Source organism: Perissodus microlepis, chromosome 19 (assembly GCF_051167445.1).
Source record: "Perissodus microlepis isolate ML-2025 ecotype Zambia chromosome 19, ASM5116744v1, whole genome shotgun sequence".
In the NCBI taxonomy this organism is placed as follows: Eukaryota; Metazoa; Chordata; class Actinopteri; order Cichliformes; family Cichlidae; genus Perissodus; species Perissodus microlepis.
In genome coordinates, this window is record NC_140479.1 from 5,561,839 (window position 1) to 5,584,517 (window position 22,679).

A 22,679-nucleotide genomic window follows, 5' to 3' on the forward strand; every position below is an offset into this window, starting at 1 on the left:
GGGATTCATAGCGTGGCTCAAGCACGTTCATCATAGTTTAAACCCCTTGTTTTGCACAACGGAATACGGCCTCCCGTCTGCAGCTAAACACCCCAGTAGCTTTTGTAATGACTTTAGCCCGGTCGGATTGGGCAGCAAAGGGCTGCTTAAATACCGCAATTTCCTCTGCTCCTCCACTTGGACCGCTAGCGGTGGCCATAACTATCGCTTGACAGACCCACCACGCGCACCATACACATACTTTTTTCCTTCTTTTTCAAATCTTCGGATCACGTGCGTGCCGAACCGTGGAGTGGGATCGGATCGGTTCGGATTACGGATCAACTGTGATCCGTTGCACCACTACTTATTACACTGGCGCAACAACGTTGAATCATTTTTCTTCCAAAAAAATGTTTTTCCTGGATGTCTTGAGTGGTCCTTTTTAAGTCATGCTATAATACATGGGTCAGGGCCCAAAAGATGAGTTCATGACTTCATGCTCCTTCTAAGGTTATTTGAAACTTGTTGTGATGGTTCACATGTTGTCAGGATTCACACTTTATGGGGACACTGTGACAACTCAGGCTTCTAATCACTGTGTTTCCTTTAATTTAGGTTAAGATTAAGATCAGAACACAGTTCAGTTCACAGAAGTTGAGAAACTGTTCTATGCAACCGGGATGTTGTGTTTTGGTGTCTCTGTTCCTTCATTGGTATCTGAAGCAGAGTCTGCCAGCGTCCCCCTGGATGACCTGGAAGAAGGAGGGTTTATTTGAGCTTTTTGGTTATTTTGCACCAGAAAGCATCATGTTGCAAGACCTTAAAAAATGGATCATGTCTTTAGTTTTTGCCCGAATTCGAATCATTGTCAGTTTTACAGTTTTCTTCTCAGCCTCTGCCAGAGCAGCACATTTTTGAAACTCTATTGGTTTTTCTTCAGACATTCCAGGCTGTCCATGCGCGCATTTGTTTTTTTTAAAATGGATGTTTCATTGGTTTTGTTTGTATTTTTATAGGTTGTTAGCGAACTACCTGAACAACTGAATTGGCTAGTACACCAGCCTAACTGACACTAATGAAAATCTTAGCATGTTAGCTTGGTGTATGTATGAATATTTACTTGTTTGCAGAGTTAGGGTATCGTGCTTATATCAAAGGATGACAGCAGATCTTTGAGCAGTGTGCATCATAGATGCTAATGTAACCAGAGGACCACAAAAACAGGGTTAGTTTGCAGATGTGAAACTTTGAGAAAAAGTTTAGCCCCATAAGAGGTTTAAAAAAAAAAAAAAAAAAAAAAAATAACATCACCACACCCACATTTGTGGCCACCCTACAGATCTGTACCTCTGACAGCCAAAAACAAATCCTGAGTGTGCTCTTCCAAACATGTGCTCCTGGGTGTGGTGCAGAAAAGTAGTCTCAAGTGTGACTTCTGCTGCGGCTTGTTTTTGTTGCTTGAGAAGTTAGTTTGTTAGATTCTTTTTTTAATTGTTATTTTAACATGCAATCAGCAGCCAGCACACACAGCAGTTGACATTTCCTCAGCTTCCTCCGACTGTGTCAATAGCTCGCAGCTGCAGAACCAGCTCCATTGTTGTCGGTGCCGCTGTGTATGTGTGTGTGTGGGTTTTGTGTTTTTTTAAAAAAAAAAAGTTGTGTGTGTGTGTTTGAGATACTTTGATGGTCTTCTGGCAGGTAGGAGTGCCGCTTGTTTGTGTACTGTAACCATGCTTGAACTGAAGTCTAAAGTGTCTCCTATGCTGGGAAAATGAGGCTGTCTGCTTTGGCTGCAGGAAAATGAACTCGTAGAGAGCTAAAACTGTAACAGGGGATGTTGTTTTTTTTTCTTTTTTTCTCTCCATTTGCATGTGCTTACTATCAAAAAAAAAGAAGAACTCTTGACCTGCATGACCTTAGTGCACGCACACGCTCACACACAAAAACTTGTAAATGTGCTTCCTGTGCCTTAAATTCAAACTGGAATGAGAATGCTTAATTTAAAGCCAATACTGGCATTACACTAATATAGGTTGTTTTTATATATGTGTGTGTGTTTGTTACTTTTAAAAATAATTGTTTTAAGATGGGGTTATTTGATCTCTTATATGATTTTAAAGATTTTCTTTTTTTGCTTTCCATGCTGAAATTCTTGGAATAATTCAGAGCTTGAGAGAAATGATTTCTGGACAAATCACTACATTTCATTAACAAACCAGTAAATTTGAAAATAATTTCGAGCGATGCCAACACACTGTTGAAGCACATGGCTATCAATACAAGCTCGTGCAATTGGCTGAGAAGTGAGAGGAGGGAGTGAGCGGTGACGGCACCAGCAGCATGATGACTGACATTAAAAATGATCACAAATAAAGTGTTATGAAATGTAACTGTCCTATGAAAAAGTGTTGTGGTTAATCACTTTTGCTTTCTAAATTTGGAGCTTTCTGAACACGTCTAATGTGACTTCATCCCCCCCCTTCCTCCTGTGTCTCTCTCACCAGGGCTATGTCCTCGGCAGCCACCACAGCTCCCTCTGTGGACAAAGTGGACGGATTTTCACGGAAGTCTGTCAGGAAGGCCAAGCAGAAGCGGTCGCAGAGTTCGTCCCAGTTCCGCTCTCAGGGCAAACCTATAGAGCTCACGCCCTTGCCCCTGCTCAAGGGTAAGTAGAAACACATGTTTGCGTGTATGTGAGAGAAATCTGTGGTTTGTGGGGTGAGAGGCACAAGGGATGATTACCAAATCAAATACAAGTAACATCTAAAAGGCCCCTCTAGCTTTGTTTCTGTTAATCTAATTGTACTGAATTTGAACCCTGGTTCACTGACTCAAGTATATTTTTTCAAAATTAATGACTAAATTAATGTAACATAAATGTCTGGATATAGGCTAGTCTAGCATTAATCAATCAGCTGAAATAACAGCTGTGATGAGCACTCGAAATCAACATAAACTAATGCTGAAGATCCAACAGTTGATAAGTCATGACTGGAATATTATTTTCACCACTGTATAAGCTAACTGGATATGCTTTGCCTCTATATCTGTTACACTAGTCAGAGGCTCTTTCAGGGACTTCCTCTTTTTCACATTTTTTATGTGTTAAATAATTTGATGACAATGCCACATTAGCAAATAGCCTCCATAAACGCACACAGTTTGCAGTATTTTTTTGCAAAGAAATGGGGGATAAAATGTGCATGTCTACTCTTTGATGAAATGATACTAATGTTCTGAACATACAGCAGATAAATTAAATGAAAGTAGGCTATCGATCACATCACACAGGTATTCATCTAATACCAATAACAATGATGGTATTCGTAGCATTGATCATTTGTATCAATCTGCCCACCCCAAGTGAAAACTAAGCCAGCAAATGGCAAATTTCCCCCATTATGCTTAAGCGGCTACAGCAGTAATTACTCAGAATAAAGATTTGTTCTGATTAGTTAAAATCAAGCTGAGCAGAGCAGATGATAGTTATGTGTAAACCCATGAAGTTTGATATTTAGGTAAGTAAAATGTCTTAAATGTGAAGTGAAGATTCATTCGTGGTAGTGTTAAACTTCTCTTCAGGGGGTGTGGCACCCCCCCCTCTGGAAAAATTGGGGTGTTCTAAAACCTTTGACCAGTAGTGTATCTGACAGAAAATAAGCAACTGCATAATGTTTTCACTTGTGAATAATTTGTGTGGACACAGTTCCTACCTTAAGTGCACAACACAGGCTTGTAAAAGGGGGACCTTCCAGGGGCTTTAAGCGTAGATGGCTCATTAAAACAGAAAGTTTTTTTTTTTTTTATTTTAAATCAAGACACTCACCTTCAACTTGTGTTTTGTCTCTGCCCATTGATGGCAAATTTAGTAGCATTGCTCTGTATAGTCTGGTTGGATTAGTTCTGTTTGAATGCAGCTGTTTTTCTATGCCAATTATTCTCTGTATGCGAGTGTTTTATTAGTGACATGTCTAGACAGGCAGATCATTTCGATGATTGCAGAGAGCAGGTTGGTGCTAGAGGACGACCTGTACAAGTTATACAAGACCCATTCTAAAATTTACTGTGGTATTAAGACAATCCACCTTAAAAATAAATCTTGTTTTATTGTCACAAGTAGTCATGGATTACTCAGTTGCTCTGCCCGATTCTGCTCAGGTCAACTGGTTGTTGAGTTTGTGGGTTTTAAAGCATGTGTCTTACCAAGAGGGAAGTGGCCTCTGTTTGGCACGCTGTGTGACATCAACAGTCATAACATAGTCGAAGGGTGTTTCCCCTGTCTCTTCTTTACTTTGAGTTTTCATTTATTATAAGTTTGCGATACCATTATATCAGCAAATGTCTAATACTGGCTAAAAAAATCAGTCTAGAGATGTTCTCATTAAATGCAAGATGTATGTGAGGAATAAGAAGATCATAGGTTAAAATATGATTCCTCAAATGGTTTAATAATAATATACCCTAAGCTTGTTCTTGTTATATGTAGCTGTTTGGCTGCCATGATGAAATGGACTTAACATTTGAACTGCCTTGAACAGAGATTGGCTCCTCACATTTTGTTTAAGCAAGAGGTTTTTTCAAGTTTAAAGTTGGAAACATGGATACATTTTCAGTGCTTTTTTTTTTTCTTACCTCTTCTGTCCTATAAGGCCTCTTTAAGTTATCATAAAAACCGCTGAGAAAGTCCAGAGGCTCAGGTTAGGAGGAACTGGCAAAGATCGATTTAAACGGATCTACACCCATATGTATGTTTTTGATCATGCCGCATTATAAGGGCATTTTCTCTAAATTGTTTGATAAAGAGTCTCAGTGTATTAATAAGTAATGGAATGTGTTCAAACGTCACATCTCATACAACTTTAACCTGCATTGTGACATGCTAAGTGAATAAGGCATCTGTGCTATGTAGCTGGGTGTAGTAATACACAATGTGTTACCCTGACGTTTCACCTGAGTAAATACAACAGTGTGGTGGTGTGGTGTGGTAATGACAGCAGGAATGCTGCCAGACAGAAACCAGACAGATCCTCCTCCTCTCTGAGACTGATGGAAAGTCACTTCATAGTTCCATCTCAGGATGCAGGAAGAGGCAGAAGTGACTGATGAAGGCAGCTGAAGATAACAGTAGGCTCTCTTGTCTTAAGACTACGTTAAGGTCATCGTCTATTACACATAAAACTAACAAGTTACTACACTTGGTGCACTGAGTTAATCATAATCTCTGTGCTAACTGTCAAATGGTTCTGTTCTCTTATCTCATAGAAGCTTATATTCAGTGACACCTGTGCTGTCTGTATGTGTATATGTAGACTCTGTCAGCACACAGCAACACGCTTGATCTCCACACCTGTGTTGATTACTGTGTTTTCCATGAGCTGCAGATATTTTTAGTAAAGAGGTATAGTCTGTCTGCTAAAGAGAGAAGCAAAAACATCAGGGTAGTTCTAAATGCTTCAAAGAAATGCAGAACTAAGTTAATAGAAAGCCATGCTTCATTTCCTTTTTTGGAAAAGCAGAACAGCAAATCCACCTGGACAATGATAATATTAGGAAATAAAAAACAAGAAACAGAGCAGGTAAGAGGAGTGCTTCAGGTGACGTCGCAGACTAAACTTCACCTTGGTATATCCTTAGTGTGCTTTATAAATAAAGTTTATTATTATTATTATTATTATTATTATTAAATAAAACATGCTGAAGGTGGGGCACATGACGTCCACTCAGTCGCCATGAATTCACGGTGGGAGTTACCCTCTCTGGAATACATCGGAAGTCACACAGACTTTGAACTAGGGACGTGGTGGTTAGAGGAGACTGTTGATGTGTAGAAACAGCTTCAGTGATAAATACAATTAGAACCATAGTGTGTGGAACCACAGTTATGGTATCAGAGAGGAATCCCCCTTCTCAAGTGTTTTTGTGTAGTGAAGCTGTTAAAAAGCAGCAAGTGTACAGCGGATCATATTTCCTGTACTGTTTTTGCAAAAGGCTCTGCTTTCTTTTTCAAAAGGTTGCTTTCAGGAAATTCTGTCCTGTTGTCCTCCCAGTAAACCACCACTGCAAAAAATGCTGGAATCATCTGATAGAGCAGGTTGATAATTAAACAGCAGCACCATTCAGTGTGACCTCAGGTCCTCGAGTACGTGGTTGATACGATTAGTGATTTAAACCATACCCAGTAACCTGTGAGTCAGTTTCTTTTTTAAAAGTGACAACCCAGATGCAATTTGTTCTTTAAACAGTCATAAATTCTTTGGGATTTACATTGGCAATTAAATATCAAATGCTTTTACAATTAAACCTGTCCCAACCAATGATGTCCTTATTGACTTGATCAGTCTTTTAATATTTTGTATCTCCTGAAAGAGAGTCACATCCAGTACTTACTTTAGATTTATCAAAATGTTTTAACACTGACGTGCATGTTTAGCTCTGATACTGACAGCGTAGTTGCCACAGTAATAATTATGACACGTTTTCACCGTCTGTTTAAAACACTTCTCAGGTTTTTGGCTATACTGACACGATAACATCACACAGTTGCTTACTTGTCAGCACCAAATCCACGATACAAATCTCTTAACTCTTAAATAACCTTGTTTTTTTCCACTCCTTATTCTGATGCTCAGTTTAAGCTTAAACAAGGCCATCTTTACCATGTCTAGCATACCTGAAAGGATTGAGTTGCTGCCGTGTGATTGGCTGATTAGATATCTGTGTTAAGAGGTGTACCTAAGGCCATGTCCACACTAATACGTTTTGGTTTGAAAACGCATCATTTTGGCCTTCCGTCCACACTGAGACGGCGTTTTCAGTCAAGGAAAACGGAGCGTTTTGAAAACGCTCTCCAAAGCAGATACATTTGAAAACTCTATTTTCGCGGCGCAGTGTGGACAGAGAACCTGGAGCCTTTTCGAAAACGATGACATATTTTAGTCATGTGATGCAGTCATGTGACCAATTAAACTAAGATAGCGGAGGGCATTACACAGCAGTTGTTTTGTTTGCTCTCAATTTTGACAGCTCTATTAAAGATTTAATATCAGCGTGTACATGCTCCAGATAGTTTTTCTTCAAATTCTTTAATTCACGCTCGCTTTTGCAACTTTGTACTTTTGTGTTACTCGCACCAACAACTCCACCTCATTGTTAGTCCATTTAAAAAAAACTGTGCTTTTCCTCGACATTTTGCAGCAACGTTTCAAAGAGCTGGAAAGTAAATAAACAGCAGACAGAAATGAGGCAGGTCGAATTGTATTGCGTTTCACGCATGCGCAGTACTGGAACGTAAGCGTTTTCACCCGTTTCAGTGTGGATGAACAGCTCTATGAAAACGATAGTGTGGACGCGGAGCGTTTTCAGACGTATACGCCGTTTTCAAATTTATCTGGGCTAGTGTAGACATAGCCTAATAGTGACCAATGAAGTGTATGTAAACAGCTAACGGTGGTTTATTTTACAGTCTTACTGTATTTGTTTGTGGTTCAGTGACTGAGCCGGCACACCGTCCGTCTTTTTCAACACTTCCATGGTTCAGTTTCACACGTTCACTTTGCATTCACACACATCCACACATTTCCCACCTCCTCAGTACAATCACAGTCTGCTGCTCCTGACCACTGCCTCAGCAGCTCCACTGGAGCTCCACTTTTAGCCCCAGATGGTCTCTTTACCTATTATGGATTTGAATTTTTGCTGTTATTCATTTTCTCCTGCCTCTATACTGGTTTCTCTTCAGAATCTCTTTGAGCACAGACCCAGGGTACATTAAAAAGAAAAAAAATGTTTCAGTAACATGGACCTCCTGAGGTTTGCACCAGTTCAATTCAGTTTTATTTATGTTTTATTTATATAATACAAATCACAACAAGAGTTGCCTCAAGGTGCTTTATATTGTAAGGTAAAGGCCCTGCAATAGTAGACAGAAACCTCTGCATTAAACACGTGTCTGTGTAAAAAGATTGTTTTTATACTGATTCTTAATGCAGCCGATTACACAGACTTTGTAATTTCACTGGACAAATTTCTTTCTTTCTTTTCTTTTCTTTTTTGGGCAGTTCAGCAATGCGCTCGCTGTGTGGCCTTTACTTTTACAAATCCGTCCAGTTTATATATTTATATTTTTTGTGCCTTATCTGTCTCTATTGCCCTCTTCATTGTCCCTCGATAACACCCAGTGGAAAAAGGTCAGCACAGATACAGTCACATCACACTGATTTTGAAAGTCAATCCCACAGTCAGAAGTATCCATGTCCTCCTGTTTTCGCTCTTTGATGATGATTATGATGGATCCATATACTGGCTCCAAGCTCACACATTAACTTCAAAGCACACACAGAAGTCCGAGTGTGAACCCGTGTGCGCGCCCTGACACGTCTGTGCTGCAAGTGTCGGTTATATGTGCAGGCATGATGTGAAACTAGGGCTTTGCAGATTTTAATTTATTATGAATGTCAGCACAACGACAGTATTAATTGAATGTATCAATGGGCTCAACCCTGCGATGTGATCAAGCTGTTCTGTGCCGGGAACACATTTTAATGTTGCCATTCTGTTCCCAGCCCTGATCACCTCCTTCATACGTTTGACAAGCATTAGCCAGTTAGCACAAGTATTGGCTTTAAAGGAAATTTCAACAATTAAGCTTGCTATTTAGACCCATCAGTCAGTGACTCCTGTTTCATTCAGATGTCACTCTTGCACCACATTTTGTGAACAATGGTTTTGGCAAGTATGTGAGCCTCATGTTTGCTGTTAGCTTGTAAAGACTAAAGACCATTTGCAAGTCCCTGAGCATCCACGTGTGTCTGCGTAACATAACATGCGTAACATTTCATAATCAGAAGGTAGGCTTAAGGGTCTTAACGTCTGCATGCCTGCTTGGTTTTTTTTTATGATTGCATGAACTTGTCTGCAGAGACTTTTCATTACGTTGCACCCCAGGCAGTGTAAGTAGAACAGGAATAACAGCTCAGCCATCGTGTCTTTAGCAGTCCCTGTCCGCAACACAGTATAATTAAGACTTATTGTGACAGTTTTGCTTAACTGTTGACTGTTGACTGTGGCTGTTTTTACACATTGTACATACCGAATGAGTCTTAATGTAGACGGAATCCACTGAAATAAAAAAAAAAGCTTTAAATTGTTAGTTTACATAGACTTTAAGGAATGGTTCAGCACTTTGTGATTTGTCAGCATTACCTGATTGAAAGAACACATCAAAGAGGTTTCAGACCAGCTATACTGACAGCATTGGTGTATAGAGCACACTGATGACACTCGTGTGCCCTTTGGTTCACCGTGAGCTGGTGTCTACATGCAAACATACAGCTGCGTTGAGTTTGGAGAGAACCCGGAGGGTCTCATTTATTTCCCAGGATTTGGATCCATCTGATCACAAGACGACTGCACCAACCTCTGAGCCTCCCTCCACTCCCATATATGTCCACTTAAACCAAGTGAAAGAACAAGGATTACGTTTGTCTCTTCCACTTGTCTGTTTTGAACTTTACACTATAAACAGCAGGCCCTCTGTGACGAATACCAAAAGCCCAGTGTTAAGGCACCAACCAGTAAAATTGAGTTAATACATGAAATCAGTCATTGAAGACAAACAGAGCCAGCGTCAGATGATCATAATGCATTTGTGGCCTCCAGGTGGCGAACACAAGGACTGACATTTGTTGGCCCCGCTCCTTGTGTGTGTGTGTGTGTGTGTGTAATTACTGACAGGCACTTCTACCTCTAATCTCTCTGCAGTATATAACTGCCAGGAAGAGGTGTGCTGGGCAACTATGCTGTATTTTATTAACTGGCTTACAGAGTTCACACCATGACTCAAACCATTTGGGAGTGTTTTAGACCAGCATTCAGAGAAAGAACTTGGGCATATATATTATACATTTGTATACATTTCTAGTGTTTTAAAGATTATTCTGTCTTTTCATGTTGTAGTTTTTGATTGTTTTAGTTGCCTTGAAGACATGTCTCCTATTTGTTTGAAGTTTGAGGTTGAAATTCCTTTTAATCCCACTCTACATATTCTGCTACTTGATTTTTCATGATTTTCTCTTCTTTTCACATCCTTCATGTAGACTTGTGGGGTGCGTATTTTATGATTCATTTCCTACGTTTCTTGTTTATTTCTATAAGCTCTCTATATTTACTTCCTGCCTTGAGGTGTACATGTGTGTAGCAGAGGTGGGCGTTAATCTGGTCTAGTGTATTCTGACTTTAGAGGTTTAGCAGACTGCAAAAGCACATCATCAGGATGCACAAATCATATCGTATTCCCTCTCCATTTCCTTCTCCTGCTCCTTCTCCTGCTCCTTTTTGTGGGTCAGTCGCAGGCACAGGTCAGACTTGAGCCAGAAGTGACAAGCAGGGTCTTGATGAGGCACGGTGGATTACATAAATCCAGTCGTTGGCAGCAGGCTCATTCCTGGATATTTAGAGGAAGACAAGTAAGACACTGTCTCCTCAAGGGAATCCTGGGGAGGAGGGGAAAGGATGACGCACACTGCCAGGAATTTTCACAATAAACCCGGTGAATGACACCACCCCGTCTTCTGCAGGTGTACACATTTCTCGGTATTGTAATGATTAACAGGATCATGAGAATGTGTGCACCGTGTACACCAGGGTGCACATTCGACATGAATAAAAATAAAAATGTCATATTTTTACATTTTTAAAAAGAGCCCCTGTTCGATCCCCAGAGGAGACGCATATTCCTTTGGGTTTTGCTTCAAGAATGGCATCCGCTGTAAAAATGCCAGATCAAACATGCGGAGATACCCGCTGTGACGGCCCCTTGTGAATAAGGAAGCAGCTGAATGTAGCTGCTTCTTCAGATTTTCACACAGCAAAATGTTAAAAATAAAAATCAACGCCTCCCTTCAAGCTGTATAGTTAATTGACGATGTAGTTTGGCGTATCTTTGTGTAGAACAAATAACTGAGCGTCTGTGTTCAGGGTGTATGCTATATTTACCAAATTAAACAAATGTATACTGGAAAAACTCAGTAACAGTAACGTTGTGTTTGATGTGTACAAACATGCCATTCTTCACCTTGTGTGCTAACATTGTTGGCTTTCTGATGTCTGAAAATAATAACTTGTTATTGACATTAAGTCTAATAATTAATAGAACAATCTTTGGGTATATGCTATATCATAAATGATTTTAGCTTATTAGTTAACAAACAGTAACTGCCAAATGTGACTGGGTGAACTCAAAACTGTGCAAGCTGAATAAAGTGTAACTGAAGAAGCCTGTATAGGCTCAGTGTCCTGATTTGGAATGGGTGCATGTGCAGTTACAGCTTGTACTCTGTAGACAGTGGAGGTCGTTGGTTTTATTCTTTTAATGAGCAAAACATCCCAAAAAAGACTGAGAATGATGCTGCTTTCGGCTCCTCAGCTTCCACTTGGCAGACTGCCCTTTAGCAAGGAGCTAAATCTTCCCAAACAAGACTGCATTTGTACTACACATCTCCCAGGCTGGGCTGCATAACTGTGAATGCGAAGCAAAAATGTAAAAGATGACGACCCAGCCAGGTTCTTCTGAATCAATAGAGTTTAAATAGCAAGCCAACTGCTCCCTCCTCTAAAAGATTGAAATGAAAATTGGAAACTGTACACGGCTCGTGCTCTCTGCAGACCTCTGGGGACTTTAAGAGTTTCAGCTTGCTGCTGCTTGTGCGTAGTAAAAGTTTTCTCCAACGTGATAAACATTCACAAGAGGAAGGCAGAAAAAAATTGCCAGCACGATCCCCACTTACTGTCAGAGTTGGCATAGCAACAAAATCATCCCTTTAGCTGGATGCATCGAGCGTGCAAGTTACACAGTTAAAGGATACTGCTGTGACATTGTAAATATGCACAGAATTATATAATCTAATTTACATTCCTGTTACAGTTGGCTACATTCATTTATGGAGGCAGGATGAATAAGCAGAGAGAGACAGAGTGGTGATCAGCCTGGTGGGTCACCTGCAGGAAGGCATAAGAGTCCTCTAATGTTATGTTGTTGGGGAAAGGAGCTAGTTAGAGACGCTGAAACTTTAATAAATTCACCTTTTCCTGAGAGCTAAAATGACTAAGGATGTCCTGATTCATGAATTGATATTTACTGTGCTGACTGCCTTCGATCTATCGGCAGATAAGATTAAGATTTAAACGAACCAGTGACTGATTTTTATGTCTTTTGTCTCATCAGTTTTATTCTGGTTAAGTGATTATTTTCAGTCAGTCTGAGCACAAAAAGGACCTGTCACCTGCTATTTTAACACTTGTCTGTGCCTGTTGAGCTTAGTCCATGAAGTAGAATTACTACAGCAGATCTGAAGCCCTCTAACTGCTGTGTGGAGAGAATTCCTTTAGGATTCAGGATTCCTTTCCCACTCCTGCACGTTGTCCTTTTCCTCTTCCCAGCTCTCGTGTAGGTGCTTTCCTCTCATGCCACGCTGATGTCTTATAGTCAGCTCCTTCTAATTAGAGCTGCTGTAGTAGAAATAGGGAAAACTAGAACAATAGAAGCCTTTTATTTTGGCTATATCTGGTTTTGACAGCAACCGCAGGCTAACGTGGGCTATATCCTCCTGTGGTTGAACGTGTCCTTGACATTTTCAACCCAAATTAGGTTCCCCTCATGTCTTAAGCTCATGTCCACTTGGCGTAGGAGGACCGATCTGTCTCTGACCTATCCTTGGACAGCAGTCTTTAAAGGAAAAAAAATTAATAAAAAGAGAGAAAAAATTAAAAGGAGATGTAGAATTCTGCACAACCCTCCAGTAGCTCTCTTTGTGGCTGCCTCTGTTCTCTATTCGGCCAATGAATCCCACCAACGTGCTGCCTCGTCCCCCACCACTCACGTCCTCTCCTCAGAAGAAACCCGAGCTCCGAGGTGTCTCTTTACATTTTTTTTTCAGCCCGACTCGGTACAGACGAGCCACAACAAGAGCACGGGTCCCCCAAAACTTCTGTTGTCCACATGTTCGACTCAGACCAGCTCACATAGTGACGTCCATGACTGCCGGTTTCTGCTGTTGGTTCCTAATAGGGAGAGGAAACCTGATTAAGTGAGTGACAGTTTTATGTGTGAGTATTGTGTGGGAGTGCATAGTTGCTAGCCCATGAGCATGGAGTGTTAAAGTTAGCCTCTGCTGTCAAGGGCTGTTGCTGATACCAGCCGGCCTAGCCTGTCATGTGTGTGTGAGACAGATGGAAAGGTAGACTTAAAATGGAATGGGAATGGTAACAGAAGATGAGTGTTTTTGCTGGCTGAAAGGAGAATGGAAAGTTTGCTGGTGGAAGGAGGACATTTTATCCTGAAAGTGAAAACATTCTTCTACAGGTTGTGGAATGTTTGAGTTTGTAGCATAGCAGGTGTTAGCTTTGCTGCTGCACTTCCATCTGCATTATTGTTAAGCTTAGGTCAGTGCACATGTATAATATTTACAGTTGTGGATTGTTCAATAACATTTTTAGTGGCTAAATAAGAGTTTAGTCTGTAAAGTGTTGAACTAGCAGAACACTTCAGATATCAACATACTGTATAACTGAATAGTGTTGCATTTTAAGGCCATACTATCCAACACTGGTCTAATAAACGTGGGTAGCACATCAAGTATGATACATGTAGACTATACCATGATAAGTCTACCTACTGGATCATTGCCAGGGGCACAGCTGGTAGTCCTCCATTACATGCTATACTCCCCTTGGCTTGGCTATAACAGCTGGAGGATATAAAGAAGTGATCCCCTGGCACATCTTAGTTGAAGTCTGAAACATTTTTTGTCTTTATCACTTCTATCTCTTCTGTTTCTTTCATTCTTTCTTTTTTGGCCAGCGATATAACCCCGATTCTTTGACATTGGTCATCCTAAAATCGGATGGCATCAAAACTTAATGGACGTGTGGTAGTTTTGTGTATAACTCCAGCAAACTTAATAAACCAATTACTTGACTTTCTTGATCCTGTAACTGTCAAAAAAAAGGCACTAATCATTGTTTTGATGTTGTGTTGAGGTTTCTCTTGTTACTTGGTAGTAGAAAAGGTACTACACACATGTAGTATTAACATTTCATAACCTGCCTTTTGAACTTGGCCTATCAAAAAGTGCTGATGGAATTCCTGACGTGGCTGTTGTGTTTTTGGAAAACACTGCAGCAGCGGGTAGCGAGAGAGCTTAAGGTGAGGGATGGGTACCTCCTGTCTTGTGCTGTGTTGGTGTTAACAGCTGTTGGAATTCCCGCTATGTGAGATCTACAAGCATCCTGGCCCTCTAACCTAGACTCGTGAAGGGCGTCTTTGTCTGAACCATCCCAGGTGATCGTCCCTGCTGCTGCTGCTTCTGCTGCTGCCTCAGAGAACAGATTTTAGTTTTCAGGCTTTGACTTGATGCTCTCAAAACCGTGTCTTACTCAAGGAAACTTTGATATGACACATCAGCTGTCAGCCGGTCCAAATAGTTGACCTTTCAGTTATGTGAAATACTGCTGCTACACTGAATACTGATGTCTTGAGATGGATTAATCGCCTTCTAAATGATAGATACATTTATTTTTTTGGATTATTTATTTCGGTAACACTTAAATTTTATATTAATGAATTGACCTTGGCTTGATGCTTGATGCTAACTGCATTGAATAGCCCATAACCTACCTACCACTTTAGGTACTATTCATTCAGAGGTAGTTTAAAACATTGTTATGCATATTTAGCTGCTATTTCAAAATGAAATGCGTTATTAGCAGGGATGAGCAGGGATAGAAACCTTTATGCACACTGTGATAGCTTTATGTCATGTATACAAGTTGAACTCTGCAGGGTCTGCAAACCTAACCTCAGAGGGGTAGGCTGCACTGCTGTTCCATTTATCCTTTTCTTATATCTGTAGCAGAAGTTGCATTTGTTTTACAATGAAATATATTTCAGGCATTTTGTACCTGTGACACAGTGCTATCAGAGTGATTGAGTGAAAGTGACTAGGGCCTCCATGGCCCTGCCATCTGTTGTGTTGTTGGCTGCAGCAGTCGGGAGCAAAGTTTACCCAGGACAAGTGCATGTGTTAATGATTGACAGCGGCCTGGCGCCTTGCAGGAACTCTTATATGAGACCTGAGAACACAGAGATAGGGTCACAGGGAGTTTGTATCTGGGTCATGAATATATATTTATATGTTCAGGTTTTTCCATTACACCAGTCCTACCCTGCTACCTGTACTGTATGTACAACTTTATTTCGGGAAGATATGTAAATCCAAATCATGTAAATCCTTTGCAAACAAGGAAACATCAGAATGTATTAGATCACATAATGTCTGATTGTAGTTCTGTTTTTGGTTTTGTTTTGTTGAAAAGAAATGATTTTGATCATTTGATTGGTGATCTCAACATCATTGCCCCCACCTTTCATTCATGCATGCTGTATTCTGGCATTGGACCATAAGAGAGCAATCTTTGCTGCTGAGCTCAGTGAGCTGTTAGAAATGCCCTCTGTAAGTAGAAGATTAAGAATAACTATTAAAGGTGACCCAGCTAATATGAACAAAGCTGTATGAACTATTTGCACACTCTGTATTGTGGGTAAAAAGGGGAATAAGCTAAAGTCAGCAAGCCCTCCAGAAATAATCTATAGGAGAAAATTGGACTGCCCTTTGGTATGAATATCACAATCAACTCATATAAATGTAGACTACTATTCTCACCTACTGAGTATGATTATGCAATGGTCACTGAGTGGTTATATCCCTTTATTCTGATGCAATGTACATTTATTTTGTTGATTAGAAAAATCCCATACATCTGCAGATTGTTTTGAGTCCTACTTTCCACGTTGCTTGTTTAGATCGTTTGTACGCACATTCTGCCAGTCATCGTCTGAAATACAAACCCTACACTCATTCTTCCATTTAGATTTCAATTTATTAGTTCATTTTTTCCCCCATTCATAATGTTAGTAAGAAGTTTGTTCCTGCTCATTATTGGTTTTACTGTTTAATAAGGATGGGAATTGATAAGAATTTCGCAATTCCAGTTCCATTATTGATATCACTTATCGATTCCATTCATTTTTGATTCCCTTATTGATTCTCATTGTGCATGCTGAAGGTATTTCCCCTCTTGGTTGTGATCATTACTGGGGTCATTACTCAAAAAAGTAATTATTACACAGAACACATTTCTTTAAAAGTAATGCAGTACGATACTTAATTACACCCAGGTTAAAGACTTTGTTATACTACTGTTTGTTACGTTACTTTCATGTTACTTGGTAAAATGATCTGAAACACACAGTACCATAATTGCTATTTAACAATATAAACCTGCAGGCTACAGCCCCACACACCAACACAAATCCCTATCCTAATGAGGACACAAATATGATCTTTCTCTTAGCATTTATGAACACAAAGCAAAGATGAAAACCAGCACAAAGAGACTTCAAAATGATCGTCCTGGTGATTCTACTGCAGACACATAGAAATAGAGGCTGCAGCCTGATTAGTCAACAGTTTGTTACTTGTTGAAGTTCAGCAGCAGCTCACTTTATCACAGTGCTGGGCTGGGGTCAGCATTAACTCAGCTTTAACATCCTTCTGCCTTCTTGGCTAGCTTAGCCTTAGCATGCTGTCTGTGCACGTGCTTGTAAAAAGCTGAAGTTGTGTTAACAGTACGATGCATTTTTGTTCTGGAGCAGGCTTTATTTTACCATAAAGCTCTCACCCTTTTATGCAATAAAATAAAAGTAATGTCCATATCCACTGTTTTCCTCCACTGACACACAAACTGAAATTATCTGATTGCAGCAAGAGTGCACGAACCGATAAGCGGGATTGATATACAGGCAGACTAACGATTCCAAGGAATTGGTCAACTGAGAACCAGTTCTCTACAAGAACCGGTCTTTGATTCCCATCCTTACTATTAATGTACGTTGTATTTCTAAAGTACCTGAGCCGTAACTTTATATGAATTTCCTGGAAGAAGTGCAGTTCTCCATCTGACGAAACTGAACGCTAGGCATCGATACCAATCTGATTTCAATATTTAAACCTCCCATCAGTTCTCACTGTGACCATTCTGTGACCTTTGGTTTTGGTTCCCAGTGTGCTGTCTATATAGAGTTTTCTTTCCCATTAATGGTATGTGTAGTTGTGAAATTCATGTGCTTTATAGCTTCAGTAAGTTCTAAATCTTCTCAGCAGAGACATGAGTTTGGGAATGGTATCCTTTGTTGTGGTTACAAACAACAAAAAGATAAAAGTGTATAAACAAATCTTCTGTTCAAGGTCTCTGACCATTGTTCCTTTTAGCTTCGCATCATCCCTTATTAACTGTGCTAGGGGTTCAGTGTACAAAGCAAATGGAGTAGGGCTAAGTGGGCATCCGTGCTGGCAACCCCTCTCTGGGTTTCTATTCTGATTGAGGTGCCTGCTAATTTTAATTCGGGTATTTGGCAAGTTATACAAAGTTTTGATGCATTTAATAAACTAAATGGGGCCTGGATGCTATCCCAGCTGTCTCAGGGAGAGAGGCCTTTTGCCATCTTTACTAATTACTGCTGCTGTAATATTTTCCTAATTCACCTGATCAATTATCCAAGGTCTGCCTGTACCTAAATTGGTCTCTATATATTTAAAAATGTTTGTGTGTCGCCTCCCTCCATGTCATTGGTGCCTCATCTTCCTTCAGAATGTGATAAGAAGTACCGGAATTATCTGATCCTTAAACCACATGTACCATTTGACAGGAAAGCTGTCCATATAGTGAAATGTCAGGGAGGTATGTCCAAAAAGAAAAGGAGACTGCCCATTTGCCATTCTATACAGGTGAAACTAAGGAACATTTCAGTTCTGCATTGAAAGCGTAATTGCTTTAAGCAGCAGCACTTTGAACCATTTCAGCCTTTGTTTGATTTGGTTGCCATGGTTACAATGGCCCTTTAACTTGAGTTTCGTTCATTTCAGCCCAGCATCATGATCATCTGTTAGTTGGTTGTGAATCAGCTTCCTGTTGAGGTTGGGATTGACAGCTGATGTTGCTGGGTCACGTCTGTCCTGGTTTGAAAACCAAAACCGAACAGATGTTATGACAGTGAGCATTTATCATCTCATCTCACTTTAATCCTTTATGTAATGTTTAACCTCTTTGGCTCATGGGCCCTGTATTGACAGCAGTGAATGCTGGGAAAGGGGAGACTGAAAACACACAGTTCCTTTTTGAATTTAAACAGTTGTATAAATATTTTGTTTGCTGAAGTTTTAAGCCAGATTTGACATTGCCTTGAGGTAATTGGCACTACTATTAGTGGGTAGCAGTCAGGTGGTAAGGTTAGAATTTGGTATAAACAACATGAAAGCGTGGATCCATCTATCCCAGCGCAGACTGCTGGTGGTGTTGTAATGGTGTGGGTGGGTTTTTTCTTGGCACAGTTTGAGCTTCTTAGTACCGTTTGAGCATCATTTAGACACAGCCTATCTGAGTATTGTTGCTGACCATGTCCATCCATTTATGACTACAGTACCCTCATCCCCTAGAACTGTAGAAAACTGCGTCATGGATTTGTAGCTGACAAATTTGCAGCATCTTCATGATGCTATCAAGTCAGCATGGCTCAGCATGAATCATCAAAGCTACTTTAGCAGAGTGCAAGAGTAAAATTATAGATCTGAAAATGAAGATAAAAGGTCCCCTTAAACTAGCAGTTTCTTCTATTTTTGTTTGCAAAGAGAGTATTTTGCAAAACAATACAGGCTTGACAATGTTAAAAGCTTAGTATTTGAGCACTTTATCCACTTAGTTGTCCTCTTTTTGGAGATGACAAAGTGAAAAATTGTCATTTTTTTGTAGAGCTGCTGATGAGGCATAGTTAATCCCTGTTTTCTCCTCTCTCACTGGCTATTTGTTCTCAGTTGCTAAAAGGGGATGGGGCTGAAAAATTATGGAGAGAAATTTGCCTGAAAACGGTTGCAAATGTGAACGATATGATTCCCAAGCTCAAACTACGACTTACAACTGTGTACAATTGTGTGTAACTTTTGAGGAGTCACACGTGGTCAGATTGCTTTGTATTTGTGTATGGATTGAAGCGTGCACGTGTGACTCCTCCAAAGTTACACACAAACCATTGTACACAGTTGTAAATCTTAGCTAATGCTTGTGAATCCCATTGCACACATTTGCAACCCTTTTGAGGCGAATCTCTCTCCAAAAAGAAACAACACCTTTTTATCAGCATAAATAACATTAATTGAAAGCCACAATCAGAAGCAAGAAGTGCAAAGGTCACACCCAAAGCATCCCTCCATCAGAGGGTATGTCTGCCTTTACTCTTTATCTGCAGTCCTGACTGTTTATACCTTTATGACTGTTGTTTGCATTGGCAGAAGACAAAGTGTGTGTGTACATAGAGCGCTCTGTCTCTTTCACAGGACTAATTCTGCAAATTAACCTTCGTACTATGCCCATGTGCTGCAGCCGCTTGTGCTTGCTCTCACTCTTACTCTCTCTCTCTCCTGCTGTAACTCAAGCCTGTTCACCCGGTCACACACATTGACTGCTTTTAGAGAAGAGGGACTTTCCCATTTACACTGTGTGTGTCTGTGTGTGTGTACTCTTCTTAAAGAGTGTGCCGCCTGGTCACATGATACTTTTCTATGATTCCCCTCCTAGATTTGTACTTCCACTGAAGTCTCTCCTGTACTGCACGGACGATAGTATAATCTAAAAGATGGTGAAGGATAGTATTGAGACACTTAGCATTTCAATAGTCTCCTCAAATTTTATTGGCGCGCTAAATTGTGCTAAAATCAATATTACATTTTCATTCATATCAGAGTGAGGGGGTGAGATAATTTTCCCCACACATTTTTATTGTGTTTTTGTTTGTATTTATTTTTATTCTTGTTCCAAAGGATTTCTTCACCAAAGGCTTTGATTCAGTCTTGTTCTTTGTTTCCAAACCTGCCGCTGTTTTAAAGCCTTAGTTTTCTGTGTATATTTATCCCAGTAGCCGTGCCCCACTTTGTATTTATACCCCGTCAACATGTGGAGTTCACCCGCAGGCCACACGGAAACAGTTGAGTGCTTCAGCTCAACTTCACTTGTTCCAAGGACAGACGTCATCACTCACATGATTAGCTGTGGGCACAAACATTATATTTTCCCTTGTTAGTCTTAATCTCTCGCTTCGTTCATGTTATTAATGAGGAAATGACTGTTTGCTTTTGAAATCACCTTTGCTAAATGCTAAAATTCCCCTGTTTCATTCACCCACCATCCTAAATTTAATGATGAGATGCTGTTGTAATGTGAAAGGCATACCATGCTTTGGTAGATGGAGAGAAAAAAAAAACACTTTTTGTGCCCTGCTTGCTTCCACTGCAGAGTCACTATTTTTGCCAACTCATTAGAGCATGCGTTTCAGAATTTCTGCTAAATGGCTGAATGATAAGCTTACTAAACAACAGATTTTACAAGCTTTTTTTTTTTAAATAGACAATTACAAATGTAAGCTGCTGGATTCTGACCCTTCATTCAATAGGTTCATGCTGTTATGTAATTAGCCTGACTTATAGGATTTCCTGCAGCGAGACATCCAACTGCTCTCTCGTGCTGTGAGTTAAGTTTTTTTCCACCATTAATTAAGCAGCACCGACTTCTCTCTTCCTCTGCCAGGGAGCCCAGATGAGAGTCTCTTCCAAAGCTGAGAAACAGAACAGAACTAAGAGGGCAGGGAGGAGGAGGAGAAAATGAGGGTGAGGCTGAAGCCAGAGTGGTGCATCAGTGTTTCCGCAGGCCAGAGCCGCGCTCATAAAGTATCTCAGAATAGTTTCGTTGATATGAGAGCAGTTTGCTTTGCAAGAAGTTGTGAAGCTTTTCTAGTTCTGTGACCTAGTGTCTACCATCATGCTTGATGGTCTTTCAAGGACACAGAGTTAAAGTCTGTGAGGTTTCTAAAGAAAATGCTCTAAAACACGACATTAGATCTTTGAGTCAGAAAGATTCATTTGGACAATTGAATATGACAGTGTTACTTCAGACTGATACCACTGAAACATTGGATTATGAAGTTCTGTTCACATCTGTATTGTGGAGTGTTCAAAACCTCTGTCTAATATTCTTATTGCGGCTGAAGGTCTGTTTGTCTAATGATGTCTGCGTGAAGTTGGTGAGTCAAATGGGAACAGAAAGGAGTGCAGCAAATATGTTCACCCTGCTATAAATCTTACAGTTTATTTAACTAATAAACACCTCTCAGGCTACTTAAGTAATCTAGAAGCTGACAACACAAATGACTTCGGGTGCAGTGTTTGTTTTTGCCTTTGCTGATAATCTGAGAGAGTTTATTATTTTGTCATTTAGACTGAGGCTGAATAATGAAGTGATAATGAAGTTGGTTAGAAGCTTTGGCAGCACTTAGTATGAGGATTTTTCACTCAGATGGAATAAATGGTTGAATTAGAGAAATAAAATCTTAGCATATCAATCTCTATTGATTTATGTTTGTCAGGATTTCATTATGGATGATTACTTCTTACAGCGCCTTTTTAGATGGTGTAACAGGGACGGTCATGTAATGTTGTATTTAACATTGTATTGCATGCATCTAATAGATCACGTTCTTCGTCTGTGTTAGACTTGCAGAAAAGCTGTGAGTGTTTGTGCATTAGGGTTTTCTTCTTTTTTTTTTTTCCTGGTCCCTGTACGCTGGTCAGTGTACTTCAATCCCACCTACAAAGCTTGAAATAAGTTTGGCTAATCCATGGGCACCAACTGTTTTGACTTATATTTGATAGCCAGTATTAATTTCTAAAAGTGCGCCCAAAGTTTTCTAGATTTGCAAGTCTTAACCACAAATGTAAACCAAGCTGTTCTTGACCTAAGCATCATAAAGGTATTGAAGCTACCAGACATATCAAGTCTAGATATATAAGAAAAAACAGAATACATGCAGGCGTATTCCTTCCAACTATTTTCTTTTGCAGCCTACGTTTTACTAGCCACACTAGCCTCTGCTGCACTCATATTGTCATTCCGATCCTACAAATCATGGCTTGTTTTTGCTCAAAGAGACTGACGGTGTGGATCAGCAACCGCTAAACGCTCATGAGTTTCATCGACTGTCCAGAGTGGCTGGCGGATTAAAGAAAAAACAGAGCACATTTGTACCAGCTAAATGGATTTGGGGATAAAGAGGCATGGTAGAAGTAAAAAGCCCTTTGTGATATGGGTAGTTGTATATATGAAACTATATACACTCTGAAATGAGATCAACTTCATCAGTTATGCTTACAGTTGCAAACATTGGTAGTAGGGTTATGCAGCCCATGAAGGTGAGTGGGTTTGGCTGTTTGAATGGGGCTATTGTGGTTAATCATACAATTAGATTGTGTGTGGGCATGTAATTGTTTTTCTATCCTTTCGTCCTTTTGCTTTGTGGCTTTGCGTTAAAATCACTTTCTGCTCTCTGCATCGACACAGAGATGTGATTTTAAAGAGAGAGGTTAACTTGGAAGGGTCTGACTGAAGCTGGTATATGTTTGAATGTTTAACTAGATAATGTGTCGTGTTGTCCTTCATGATGATTTTGATCATTTTTAATAGGAAGCATTAGCTACAACATGGCAGTCTGCAGTGGAGTGTAACCTTTTAATGGCTATGAATGGACCCTCTCCTGCATTTGT

General features: G+C 40.1%; 1 protein-coding gene across 3 annotated transcripts in view; it reads left to right on the forward strand.

The window, feature by feature from the left end:
• ppp2r5eb (protein phosphatase 2, regulatory subunit B', epsilon isoform b) overlaps positions 1-22,679 on the forward strand; it is a 50,912-nt gene that overhangs the window by 10,305 nt on the left and 17,928 nt on the right. For all 3 annotated transcript variants that reach the window (XM_084914020.1, XM_084914021.1, XM_084914019.1), the window contains exon 2: positions 2,487-2,647. In XM_084914020.1, the coding sequence (XP_084770146.1) occupies positions 2,487-2,647 (161 nt within the window). The remainder of the gene's footprint in view (positions 1-2,486; positions 2,648-22,679) is intronic.